Source organism: Anser anser (genome assembly GCF_964211835.1).
Source record: "Anser anser genome assembly, chromosome: 4".
Taxonomy (NCBI): Eukaryota; Metazoa; Chordata; class Aves; order Anseriformes; family Anatidae; genus Anser; species Anser anser.
Genome location: NC_139724.1, coordinates 46,572,763 through 46,587,262, shown reverse-complemented (window position 1 = coordinate 46,587,262; position 14,500 = coordinate 46,572,763). Strand labels below are relative to the sequence as shown.

At 42.8% G+C, this 14,500-nt stretch overlaps 1 protein-coding gene across 10 annotated transcripts in view; it reads right to left on the bottom strand.

Annotated features, from left to right (window-relative positions):
- ARHGAP24 (Rho GTPase activating protein 24) overlaps positions 1-14,500 on the bottom strand; it is a 181,852-nt gene that overhangs the window by 17,155 nt on the left and 150,197 nt on the right. For all 10 annotated transcript variants that reach the window (XM_083836009.1, XM_083836006.1, XM_083836010.1 and 7 more), the window contains one exon: positions 5,984-6,191. In XM_083836009.1, coding sequence (XP_083692135.1) covers positions 5,984-6,191 — 208 coding nt within the window. The remainder of the gene's footprint in view (positions 1-5,983; positions 6,192-14,500) is intronic.

Here is a 14,500-nt window from a genome sequence, read left to right as displayed (position 1 = left end):
ACAAGTGATGAGCAGGGTGTCATTTGTGAGGATCAGGGAAGGAAGCCTGGAACACCACAGGCACAAACGGATGGGAATTTACACAAGCCTAAGGCCATTTGTGTTGGCAGGAACTGGCTTTCTAGTAAAAACTTCATTTCACATAAGTGCTTTGTGTAGGGATTACTATGTTTTTCCCCTAGGAAAGGAATAAAGCCCCATTCTTGTGGGGAACTGTTTCTAAACAACTTCTTACATAGAGGATTGTATTTGGAAAATAAAGAAAATTCTTAACTAGTGATATCCAAGTCCATGTCTACCTGTAGCCCTCACAGTGCCAGTGCACAGTGCACCCCCAAAAAGACAGCTCCCATTGCATGAGACTGTAAAGGGAATTAGGCTGGCTTCCTAGATAGATTACTAAGCGCCAAGGCCTGTGCAGTGCCTAGAAGAGTGGTCCTTTCCTCTGCATCGCAGACCTCTGCTGGGGTTGGGGGGGGATGCTGCCTAGCAGCAAGGAATGCCTTAATGATAATTAAAGGAACAACAAACAAAGGTTTGTCTTGTTCTCTTCCAGAACATCTTTCCATATACTACAATAATACTAACACATAACAAAGAAGAAAAAGATAAAAATATTTCAGTATTATGCTTTTAAATGTCGTATACACTCGCCTTCTAAAACTCTGACAGCTTTCCTGGAAACTGCTAAGCCCTAAAACCGTGGAGGACCTTGATAGATGACTGCCTGAGGTCTGAAAAAGTAAGGTTTCCTGGAAAGCACAATTACTTCCATGCTACAAAAACATTTGTTTTGCCAGGCTTTTCATTCAATTGTTGTACCTTGATTCAGAAAAGATATACATAACACACCATAATTACTCCACCAGGGACCAGAGTATTTCTTTATAGCTGTACTTTCTTCAGAGTTGCCCTTGTTTTGTCTGCTCAGCAGTTTTAAAATACAATCAGCTGTCCTTATCAAATTTGCCTTCAGCAATTTGGAAAACGCTGTCCCCGTGTCCACTGTTCAGAGAAGTCTTGAATCTAGAACTGGCACACCTGCTTTCTCTCTTTTGCATCAGCACTGTAATTTTACACCAGGTCTGGAGGGCTGAGTGTCCCCATTACCCCTCACACTACAGAGCCAGTGAGGGGGTGCCCATGCCCTGCTGTACATGAGGTCGGTGTTCTTGTGCCCACCGCTTGTGCCTTGCTACACAGGGGGGCTGCTTTAGTCCTACAAGCAAAAAATCTCAGAAGCCCTAAATGATTGCCGTGCTGCCTGAGCATGCTCAGGGAGACTGTGCCTTCGCTATCTTCCCTCAAATACATGCGCTTTTCATGGGCTTCAGGACATGTGCAGACGTAGCCAGTGGAGAGGAATCCCCCCTAAAATCATTCAGTCAGGTCGATTTGGAGTTGGAAGTAATTTATGGTATGCTTTGAATATGCCCTTGCTGAGGGAGGATGCAAGAGCGATTGGTAGACAGTGCTGTTCTCCGTATATTGACTTGGGCATGCGGTCCTTCTGACACCGAGGATATTACCTCGTACCATCCTCATCATTCACCTATTTTTCTTTGACAATCCCAGTGATTAAATGTGCAGGGACATACCTAGTTCCATGGTCTGGATTGTTTGACTGTGGTGAATAACGGCTAATGTTTGCCAGCCATCACGTCCTGCCACTTACATATCCTTTCCTCAGCTGATAGCTATGGTGACTAGAGCAACAAGGAATATTTTGTCCTATCACCTACTGCCTTCTCTTTTAAAGGAATCTATACGCATGAGAGAATGTAAAAGGGATTTTGTTTTGCTAAATGTGCAAGTGTGTGCTTGCCTTTGCTCTTGTGCATACTCAAAAACGCAGGCAGGTAAACAATGCAATTCTAAAGCCAAGCAAACTACTGGGCTATATATATCAATGATAACGGTTTGAAATTCCAAGCCACATACACAGATCAGTCACGTAAGTATTAATATCTGTTTCAGTGACACTTCAAATATTTTTTTCTCCCTGAGAAATCATAATTCTCATGTCTTCTGGCAACAATTGTGATGAACAGTAGATGGAAAGAGATAATATAAAAAGAATAATCAAATTTTATGTGTAAAAATTGCAAAATGAACCCTTATTGCTATTTTCCTTATGCAGTGCCATATTTCCTATGCTAATTTTACAGAACAAATAGTCATAATCCACTTTGTATCTTTACAAACGTGTGATTTGTAATGCAGCTGAGAGACTTCAAATTTAAAATGTAAGCCACACAAGCAGAAAGAAACCTACCCCAAAGGCAAGCAAAATGGATTCCCTGGAGGGGACAATTCTACACAGAGATGGCAAATACCAGAGATATTTCAAATAGTAGTGAGCACACATGATTAACTAATTGCAGTGCTAGTTCCTCAAAGCAGATATCATAGGATGTGCATATAATACATACATACAGAGTGGGATATTATTTGATTTTTTTTAAACTATCATACACTTTTCATTATTCTTTTTTTTCCCTTCATACAAAAGGCATCAGCATTTTTCTGCTTTTGCAACTGTACCTCCCCTTTGCAAGACCACAAGAAATGTGAATGCTGATGTGCCAGTTTTTGTAACAGGTAGTATGTTGGATATTTCTGATTGGATACCGGGTTTTGTCATTTTGCAAGTTTAAGAAATTTCAAATATTGGTTCCACTCTCACTGAATTGTGTACAGAAAGCTCACAATTCTTAAGCAACGTTTTATCGACCTATGAAATAAGATCAAGCTCAAATTCATATGTGAAGATTTTTTGCTATTTTCTGAATTGTCCTGGATTCACTGCATTTTTGTAACTGACTTCAGCAACAGCACATCCAGCTGCTAACTCATGGGAGCTACAATTTGTCAAATGTGTCTCATGTTTACAAAACATGGCTGGAATTTTTTTATCCTCTGAGCAAGACTAGTTTGCTTCCTTGAAATGCACCGCGCTCTTTCTGTTTGCTTTCATTTGTCTTTGTCAAACGGGCACGGACAGGAACACAGGAGAGGATAAGGGCAGTGTATCCACAGAACCGTGGACAGCAGCTAAGCTCAAGGCCACTGCGCAAAAAAAGACATCTGTGCAACTGAACTCCATCTCCCAAAAATAGAGATTTAATTTTAAAAGAGTACTAATTACAGCTGTAAAACCTTACCTTTCTTTTTCCTTTTGTTTCTGCAAGTTATGAATTGTACAGAATTAGCTAACAAAGCATAAGAATGGTTATTTAATAATCTAATTTCTCACATAAACCCATACACCTGCATACCTAAGCATTTCACGGTGACTTCATTTATTCTGAAGTCTTTGTTTCACTTACGTGTACTTACATGCAGAAAAACGTCGCTATGAAAAATGGCAAACTACTCAAACATCAGCTCTTTGTATTACTTCCAGCCCCAATGACAACAGCTAGTCTTTCTCCCAGTCCGAGCTGGTGACCCGGCACTGCTATGGAAGCGTGACCTGGATTCCATTGTGTTTCTTGTCCCATCAACAAAACTGTCAGCTAAGCTCTAAATGCTAAATCATTATTACTATTGATGTATGAGAAGGAGGGAATGTAAATTAATAAACAAAAACCAGGAGATTTTGCACTACCAGACTGGTGACTACAAATAGATAATTGCAGAATAAACCCCGTGGATTTCGAACTCCATGACAAAAACTAAGCACAGCCCCCTCCCCTAACATACTTTCTTTTCTCTACAGCAACTTTTCAGACTGTGGCCGCTTTCCAGGAGCTCAGCTTGCCATACCAATTCCATCAAACGCAGATAACATGCTGCTGTTCAGCACAAGGAAAAGAAAGGCTACCCAAAACCAAGGTAATATGTAGGTGTTCTTTCAACATTGCGAAATGAACTCCAAAGCATACAACTGATACAAAAGATTGTAGGAAAAAAGTAGATGCCCAATGGCAGAGGTGAGAGCAGAGATTAAATCTGCCTGACTTCTGGTCCATTTGCTACAGCAAAGTCACACATTACCTCCAAATTCAAATGTGAAAAATTAACCAGAAAAAGGACCCTTTAAAAAGGACACACAGGACTTCTATAAATTCTCAGCTTCAGAAGCAGAACTGCAGTACCAAAGACTGATAGCTAACTCCTGCTCATGTTTCTTTTTGCTGTAGTGGAGATCATGTGCTTACTTCACAGCACTGGCGTTTAAAATCTCTTCTCCATTTCATCTGCTAGAGCTCAACTAGCGTGCCTGTTCCTGGGTCTCATTAGTGTGTGCTACAGACACTGTTAAATAACTTTGCAAAAATAATTTAAGCAGCTCATCTCTGGTCTCATTTGCTTTGAATAGATAGACCTTATGGCACCTCTTTCAAGCTGTACCTCTCAGTGGGGTGTTCAGTACATCATCTTCCTGGGGCTTGGGGGCAGTCTGTTTCTTAAGCATTTCCTCCACAATAATTTGACTTACAGGCATTGAAAAAATAACCTTTGGTTTCATTTGCCCATAGCATTTGCCCACTTGTACCTTTGGTAGAGATTGTGCCAGGAACATGATATTTATCATGCAGTATTTAGCTAAATGTCAAAGAAAGGAAAAGATACTCAGGGGGTTCCCGACTACTGTAATTTTCTACTCATTTTTAGGTAAGTTAGGCTATATTTGAACAGTCTGTAAGCATGCTTCAAACGTTTACCAGGTAAGACTATCACTTCCCAGAGTCTTCCAGCTCCATAAAACTGTTTTCTGGTCAGTCATCCTAACTCTCACTTTCTGATTAGGAATTAATAAAACTCGTATGAAGAAAATCACTTTGCTTTTCCACACAATTATAAATTCTTGGCATTTCCTAAACTAAGCATCAGGACTTAGGAAACCATTCAAGATAAAACAGACTACAGATGTCTGCCTTCTGTGCATCTGTGAAACACATACCTTCATACATACTAAATTTGCCTACTTCATAGAAGTAGGGAAGAAGGGGAGGTAAATGTTTTCCAGCAATCAGGTTCGTATCATGGTATATTTTTGCACTAAAAGATCAAGCTGCGCTTTCCTTCCTGTTACTTGCAATGCTATCAGAAGTCCCACAAAATAAATGTAGCCTGCCTCTTCCTCCTCCTAATTCAGATTAGACCCCTGGTGGGAATGAAGGATCCCAAATCCATTTTGGAGGTGTATTTATGGGTGTTACTTACAGCACACATCGAGGACTACAATCCCCTAAACCGGAATTTCATTAACATCATACTAACCCTTAATACGGAGTTTAATACAGGCTTTGGGGCATTTGTAATCAACTGGTTCTGTTTCTCTGACTGTACACCTTCTGAATATACAAACTATTGCAGTGGTTGCGTCAGGAGAGCTGAACTTACCCAAAAGATTGATCTTACAGATTGAAGCCATCTACAGGTGTGTGAACAGGATTGGGTTTTTGGCCCATAAAATTCTTAATAGCTTTGCAAAATTATATCAATACTGGAACACATCTTGGACCTGGACACTCAAAATCATTTGGGTTTAAGATTATGGTCACAGCAGCCTTTGTTTTTTAAAGCCAGAGGCTCAAAATTATAAAAGATCACACAAAATTGGACTTCCCTTCCAATCAGTTTTATAGGTAACAGAACATATTGCAATTGGTGATAAGACAAATTCTTCCTTTGTGGTACTGACTAAATCCCAGCACCAACACTGCATTTCAAGTTATACCAAGATCAAGGAAATCCAGATATTTCTGATTAAGCCAAACCATTAATGATACATTTTGTAACCAGCATTTCATAAATGGAACTCCTCCAGAAATGCTTTGAAATCAGACATCAAAGTCAGAAAAAAAATAAAATGTTACAGTGATAATAGGAAACATGCAGAAAAAAAGTACAAAAGCATTCATTCTATCTGCCGCTGCCACGTGTCTTACAGCACCTTGGGTCTGCCGGAACAGCAGACCGCTTTGTGTCCTATCTAGGCTTCAGGGAGTGGGGGACAGCTGGAGGATTTTACCTGTCAAAAGAAGGCTTCTCTCCACAGTCAAACGCATCCTGCAACTCCTTGACAAGATTAGCCTGCCCAGGCAGCCGAAAAAGGCCTTCTTCTTTCAGCCCCCGCTGCCGGATAAAATCCACACACTGCTCCACCAGCATAGGAGCCAGGCGGTTCCCATATCGCTTTTCGTATCGGACAGTGTCTTCTAGTTTCTGGCCAAAAATACCTACATGAAAGAGAGATGTAACATGGTTGCGATTCACAAAAACGCGCGAGGAGCCTGTATCTTTCACTACAACCCATGCAATCTACAGCTCACTTCAATGCATGGACAATTAATGCACCCCTTTCTTAAGGATAAATTGCTGCATCTCACATCTGATGCTGTCACATAAATATGATGATGACATAGTACACAACAATGCTCTAAAACGTTCTTTAAAAAGAAAAAAAATATAAATTTGAAGTGACTTTTCAGACCAAAAGCACAAAACACAGAGAAATATTACAAATAGCATTTTCTGTCACAAACCTTCTGATTCAAAAGTGATGTACATCTCCATTTTCTTAGCTTGTGCCTAATGATGTGTATAAAATCAGGTAGTTTCTGTATGAGTTTCAATTATATATAAACACTACCTTTACACATGGAACACAGGAGACTTATAAATATAACTCAGGATTTAGTTCATATTAAACCAAACAATTAATTGCATTTCACAAAATAAACAAAGACCTCTCCTACAATTTATTACCAGCTGCATTAGCACTTTAGGAACAATAAATTGTGTGTACAAAAAAAAAAAAAAGATCATGAAATGAAAGGCAAAAACATGTCAGACAAACTTCAGGAAACCAGTATTTGGCTTTAGCCTTGGAAAAACATGGAATTTTACCAACAAAATTAACTTCAACCCCAAACTGAGGATACCATTGTGGACACTGGAAATACAACTCCTCTTCTGTAACTGTTTTACCTCTCCCTTTCCAACTGCAGAGCCAGCCATCACAAGCATTATCACAGCAATGTTCAGATATATCATCTGTGATGGAAGTTCTCCCTTGAGACCATTTGTTGATTGGAGCTGGGGCTGGAGCAAGGCAATCTAATTTCTATATATAGCAACACAATGAACAGCTCTAAGGCAGCCATGATAAGAAACTAAATACCAAATAACTATCTATACCTGAAAGACTGCTTTTGCAATTACGTATGACAGAAAGTGAAAAAAAAAAAAGCAGTAAGTCAAATTCTGCCCTTCACTGAGCACACAGTTCCTACCAGTTTGAAAATGCGCAACAAGGAGAACAGAGTTATTTTGGTTTTTCTAAAGAAAGCCCACAGCTGAGCCAGTCAGCTTTTGCCTCTCGCCCGAAGAACCTCTTTCACCCACAAATCACCGATACGTAAACACGTAAGTAACCAAAAAGTAAGGTAGGATGCAGAGCAAAGCGTCCTTCAGAGCACCCTTCAATGTGTACATCCTTCCTGCAACAAAAGAACGATAACTCCTGCCTGTCCTTGTGGTGAAAGTTGCCTTGTGTATGCTCTGGGATGTTACAGCAAGTAGGTAGCAAGCTGTCAGCCACCCACACTGAAGGTCTGGGGCTTGCATTTAAGTGCAATTATTTTTATGCTAACACAGGAAATGACTGGTGAGAATAATGATGTCCAGCTAAGACATCCAGAAATTATACTGAGATGCAGAGCAGCAAGCACATTTTGCGATTTCCATGGTACTCACACATGTGGATGCCAAAAACAGCAGTAGGTAAAGTGACTAAACGTTACACAGTCACTCTTTACTAGCCAACTTTTTTTCAAGTTGTACAAAAACCAAAATCCCCAAATTTTTGATTCAAGAAGGAATTTTTGAAATTTCAGAGTCAATCAAGCTTAGAAGAATACTGACTAATGTAAAATATTTGTGTCCCTGAAGTTCAGCTTCATCATGCTGGCAGAGGGCATTAACTATGTTTTCTTATTTCTTACTTACCTTCCTCATCTCCTGCAAACTTGCCCAGGGCATCACAGAAGTATTATATGAATTTGGACTTCTTGTATTTCCCTGAGTTAAGGGTTGCTGCTGGTCAACACTGAGGACATCCTCAAGTCCTCCCCATTTTCTAGACTCTTTCTAAATGAAGCAGAATTAAGGAGGAGATCTGATATTAAGTTAGTTAAGGAATCAGTGTGATTGATTCTAGGAATTTGGGGATTTCAAGGGCCCTTCTGCATTTGGAATTGCACCCAAGACCTTCATCTAAAGACTCGGCTCCATTAGGGAAATCAATTCAGAAAGACCCTCTACAATTCTTAGGGTTTTTAAAATCCAGGCACTTTGAGGTACTCTTAAAAAAAAAAAAAAAAAAAAAAAAGTCTTTCCCATCAAAAGCACCTGTTCTACCCACTGAAACAAATCCAAACCTTTTTCTGTAGAGGGATGACACAAAAAACTTCATTAAGCACCCATTCTTTATCACTTGAACCCATGTGGTACAGCTCATTAAGCAGATAAAGGAAATGGCATGTGACAGTTCCAAAAACTCTTCACAACCAGGTTCACAACCTCTCTGGGCAACCTGTTCCTACTACTTGGCTGTCGAGGTGAAACAGCTTTCCTTATTTTATCCTGTCTGAAACTATCTTGTTCTGTGTATGCCAGTGGTCTCTTACCCTCCCTCCACCCACTGTTGTAGAAAAGCCCAGCTCCACCTTCTTGACAATTTTCTCTTACTATCTGAGACAGCTTCTTTTTGCTGCCCCCAAAGTCGCCCGTTCTCCTAGCTAAACGCACACCGCTCTCTCTGCCTGTCCTCGCACAGCGTGTGCTCCAGCTCCAGCACCTTGGTGGCCCCTTGGCTGAACAGAGAGTATTTGGAATGTGATCTAACAAATGCTGAGTAGATGAGGTTCGCTTCCCTCCCTCTGCTGTCTCTGCTCCTGTTGATACAGCCCAATCTGTAGTCAGTCTTCTTTGCTGCCAGGCCAACTGCTGTCTTCTGTCCAACTTGCTGTCCCCTGGGATACCCAGGTTCTCTTCCATGGAGCTGTTTCCCTGTGGTTATTCCTCCTTAGGTGCAGAACTTGACCCTTCTCTCCTAATTTTGTCCTATGAATGTACATTCAGAGCTTTCCTTCAACGGTTCTTGCTCGTAACACAAGAGTTTTCAATTCTTTTCATCAGTGGAAAATATGAATATTCCAATTATATGACATACAATTAAAACTCACGCTCACTGACAGTACGTTTACTATGAATAAGCTCTGTCCTATTAGCTCTACTTTCTTCTCTCCACACTAACGTTCCATTCAATAACGTGCATTTTGCCAGACCTTTACATTTTGCAGAAGAAAGATTAAGTTCTCAAACCTACCAGATTGCTTTGAAACTAGTATTAGTAATGACACTGTAGTCAAAACACATCACTTCATTTTTTGGGATGGTGCTGTATTTTTTTTTTTTAAGAGCTGGCTTTCAAAGCATGTCTAATACATAAAGAAATAAACTAGAATAAGGGGGATTGTGCAGTGGGAGCAAAAAAGAATGCCCATGTTGTCATAAGTTGCTGATGCATCCCAACACAAGCTGTAGAATACTGAAAACAGCTGGCAATCATAAAGCATTCAGATGCCCAGAAGTAGTGCTACACGGTATTTTTGAACTCATAGAGAAAGTAATGAGTGATTCATGTACAAAAGGTGACATACTTGAAATGGGTATGACCAACTTAGATGCGTATCAGAGAATCACAGAATCATTTAGGTTGGAAGAGACCTCCAAGATCACCTAGTCCAACCTCTGACCCAACACTAACAAGTCCTCCTCTAAACCATATCACTAAGCTCTACATCTAAACGTCTTTTAAAGACCTCCAGGGATGGAGACTCAACCACTTCCCTGGGCACCCATTCCAATGCCTAACAACCCTTTCGGTAAAGAAGTTCTTCCTAATATCCAACCTAAACCTCCCCTGGTGCAACTTTAACCCATTCCCCCTCGTCCTGTCACCAGGCACGTGGGAGAACAGACCAACCCCCACCTCACTACAGCCTCCTTTAAGGTACCTGTAGAGACCGATGAGGTCGCCCCTGAGCCTCCTCTTCTCCAGGCTGAACAACCCCAGCTCCCTCAGCCGCTCCTCATAAGACTTGTTCTCCAGGCCCCTCACCAGCTTCGTTGCCCTTCTCTGGACTCGCTCGAGCACCTCGACGTCCTTCTTGTAGCGAGGGGCCCAAAACTGAACACAGTACTCGAGGTGCGGCCTCACCAGAGCCGAGTACAGGGGGACAACCACTTCCCTAGCCCTGCTGGCCCCACTGTTTCTTATGCAAGCCAGGATGCTGTTGGCCTTCTTGGCCACCTGAGCACACTGCTGGCTCATATTCAGCCAACTATCAACCAGTACTCCCAGGTCCTTCTCTGCCAGGCAGCTTTCCAGCCACTCACCTCCCAGCCTGTAGCGCTGCTTGGGGTTGTTGTGGCCCAGGTGCAGGACCCAGCACTTGGCCTTGTTGAACCTCATGCAGTTGGCCTCAGCCCATCGCTCCAGCCTATCCAGATCCTCCTGCAGAGCCTTCCTACCCTTGAGCAGATCGACACATGCACCTAACTTGGTGTCTGTCATTTGCAAACTTACTGAGGGTGCACTCGATCAGAGCACTCATCCAGATCATTGATAAAGATACTGAAGAGAACTGGCCCTAGTACTGAGCCCTGGGGGACTCCACCAGCGACTGGCCTCCAACTGGATTTAACTCCATTCACCACGACTCTTTGGGCCCAGCTACCCAGCCAGATTTTAACCCAGCGAAGCGTACGCCAGTCCAAGCCATGAGCAGCCAGTTTCTTGAGGAGAATGCTGTGGGAAACGGTGTCAAAAGCCTTACTGAAGTCAAGGTAGACCACATCCACAGCCTGTTCCTCGTCCACTAAGCATGTCACTTTGTCACAGAAGGAGATCAGGTTTGTCAAGCAGGACCTGCCTTTCATAAACCCATGCTGACTGGGCCTGATTGCCTGGTTGCCCTGCAAGTGCCGCGTGATGACACTCCAGATAATCTGCTCCATGAGTTTCCCCGGCACCAAAGTCAGACTGACAGGCCTACAGTTTTCCAGGTCCACCCTCCAGCCCTTCTTGTAGATGGGCATCACATTGGCTAGCCGCCAGTTGACTGGGAATTCCCCTGATAGCCAGGACTGCTGATAAATGATGGAAAGCGGCTTGGCCAACTCTTCCGCCAGTTCTCTCAGTACCCTCGGGTGGATCCCATCCAGACCCATCGACTTGCATACATCTAAGTGCTGTAGCGGGTCGCCAACCATTTCCTCATGAATTGTGAGGGCCACATTCTGCTCTCCATCCCCTTCCACCAGCTCAGGGTACTGGGTATCCAGAGAACAACTGGTCTTGCTGATAAAGACTGGGGCAAAGAAGGCATTAAGCACCTCAGCCTTTTCCTCATCTCTTGTCACTAAGTTTCCCCACTCATCCAGTAAAGGATGGAGATTCTCCTTAGTCTTCCTCTTCAAGTTTATGTATTTATAAAAACGTTTTTTTTATCTTTAATAGCAGTAGCCAGATTGTGCTCCAGATGAGCTTTGGCCTTTCTAATTTTGTCCCTGCACAGCCTTACAACATCCTTATAGTCCTCCTGAGTGGCCCGCCCTCTTTTCCAAACCCTCTTTTTCTTCCTAAGCTCTAGCCACAGGTCTTTGTTCAGCCAGGCCGGTTTTCTTCCGTACCAACTCGTCTTTGGGCACATGGGGACGGTTTGCTTCTGAGTCTTTAAGATTTCCTTCTTGAAGAGCGCCCAGCATTCCTGGACTCCTCTGCCCTTCAGAACTGCCTCCCACGGGACTCTGCCAACCAGTGACCTGAACAGCTCAAAGTCTGCCCTCCGGAAGTCCAAGATAGCAGTTTTACTGATCCCCCTCCTGACTTCGCCGAGAATAGGGAACTCTACAATTTCGTGGTCACTCTCCCCAAGACAGCTCCTGACCACCACATCTCCCACCAGTCTTTCTCTGTTTGTGAACAGGTCTAGCGGGACACCTCCCCTGATAGGCTCACTAACCAGCTGCATCAGGAAACTATCTTCCACGCTTTCTAGAAACCTCCTAGACTGCTTCCTCTGAGCTGTATTGTATCTCCAGGATATGTCTGGAAAGTTGAAGTCCCCACAAGAACAAGTTCTGGCGATTGCATGACTCCTGCCAGCTGCTTGTAGAACGCCTCATCCGTCTCCTCATCCTGGTTTGGTGATCTATAACAGACCCCCACCAGGATGCTTGCCTTGTTGACCTTCCCGCTGATCTTAACCCATAGGGACTCAACCTTATCATTCCCAGTCTTAAGTTCGACAACATCAAAACACTCTCTAATACAGAGAGCCACGTCACCTCCCCTTCTGTGCTGCCTGTCCCTTTTGAAGAGCCTATAGCCAGTCATTGCAGCACTCCAGTCATGGGAGTGGTCCCACCACGTTTCAATGATGGCAACCAAGTCATAGCTTGCTTGCTGCATGATGGCTTCCAGCTCCTCCTGTTTGTTGTCTATGCTGCGTGCATTAGTGTAGATGCGCTTCAGTTGGGCCATTGCCCTCTCTCACAGCCCTGACATTGTTCTCCCAGGCTCATGTCTAATGAGCCTCATTTCATCCCTGTCCCCCTTCTTACCTAGTTTAGAGCCCTCTCAATGAGCCCTGCCAGCTTCTGGGCTAGGATCCATTTTCTCCTCAGAGATAGGTGGGACCCGTCTGCAGCTATCAGGCCGGGTGCCAAGTAAAGCACCCCATGGTCAAAAAAAACAACATTTCTGTGTTGGCACCAGCCTCTGAGCCATGTGTTTATCAGGTGGTCTTTCTGGGTCTTCTCTGTACCCCTCCCTGCCACTGTAGGGATGGAGGAAAACACCACCTGTACTCCCGCTCCATCCACTAACCATCCCAGTCCCCTGAAGTCCCTAAATTTATCACAGCAGCAAATCACAGATACTGAAGAAAAAACTTTAAAAAACAAACTATACATGAGGAAAAATAAAACCTGGTATGATGCAGAGATGACCACTGTGAACAAAAACAATGTCATTGAAATCAGGGCTGAAAATGTCCTGATTTTGGTTCCCAAAGTTGGTTCCCATTTGGTTCCCATTGAAGTATTTCTACTACTAACTGCAATAAGGTGGTTTGCAAATTAAGGGACTTTTATTGAGACACTTAAAATATACATAGCTGGGAATGCCTGGAGGAGAGGCAGAATAACCACAGCAGTTGTCTAGATTTGACGGATTGGATTCAGATCCCACACGACCTTCAGAACACAGTTCCATCCAGTCTGGTCATGTTTATCTTCACAGCCAGAGGGGTCTATGCACACCACCACCCACATCCCAGATGAAGCCTCAGAGAGTTGGCTCTCCAACTATGTGAATGGTGACAATCGTTTACCTGCCGTGGAGGCATGAGGATTTCCATATTCTACTTTGAGAAGCTCAGAGCTAGGGTGGTGATGTTGAAAAAATATGCACTAACCTTAAGACCTCAGTCTCATGGGAAATCAATGGGAAATCAACACGTCATGCATTAAGGGCTTCTAAAGTCACTATTTACTATACGCTGTTTTCCAGTTTGTTTGGCTTTGGAATTCATCTCAGGCAGGCTTGGTGTGGTTTTGAAGTGTAGACTGAACTTCTCCAAAGGAATTATTTCTTTCACCTAATAAATACAGAACACTGCACCAAGCAACACTTAGCCATGAAAGGAATTAGTTGTGATAAGCCTGCATAAATATTGACTTGAAGTTACAGGCTGATGCCTTATGGAAAAAGTACTCTGTTGCCAGGGGCAGAAGAGGCAGAAACATGACAACTCTGCTTCCACCTGGTTTTGTCCTAACTTTTACCTTGTTCGTCATCTTTTTGTTTTATGTTGGGTTTTTCACTGTCAAGGAATAAAAGCCAAGATCGTTGCCCTGTAAAGGTTCCCTTTCTTCCACTATCTCTTTTGAAGGTCCTTATCTCCTCTTATATCACAAGTGACCACTCCAGAGACACCACAGATGAATGGTTCATGAAGACTAAGATGTTGACTGTCACGAAGCAAAGGCAATGCTGTGATGAACTGTGGTTACAAACATACTGTTAACACAATGCTTAGAAGAGACAGACCAAGGTGAACGCTGTAAGCTATAGCTGGTAACTACTAGCACCTCCTCTGCAGAAAGGCAGTGAAATGATGGTCCAAATTACAGAGACAAACAACATCACAACCAAAACCACAGTTAAGTTCACATGCTGTTTTTTTTGAAGTCAACTTATAATACTGTAACTAAGCAAGAAAACCTCCATGGAAAAAGAAATAAAAGAACCCTCGTGTTGCATTCCAAACCCAAGTTCTCCTAAATCTCAATCTCTCTAAAATCCAGAAATGCACATATGCACGAGTGCCAACCTGTGGATAGGGTGTCAGAGAAGAAAGCAACAAAAACAAGCAAATTTGGCATTCTCACGGCAGCAACTTGCTTGTCTTCCCCA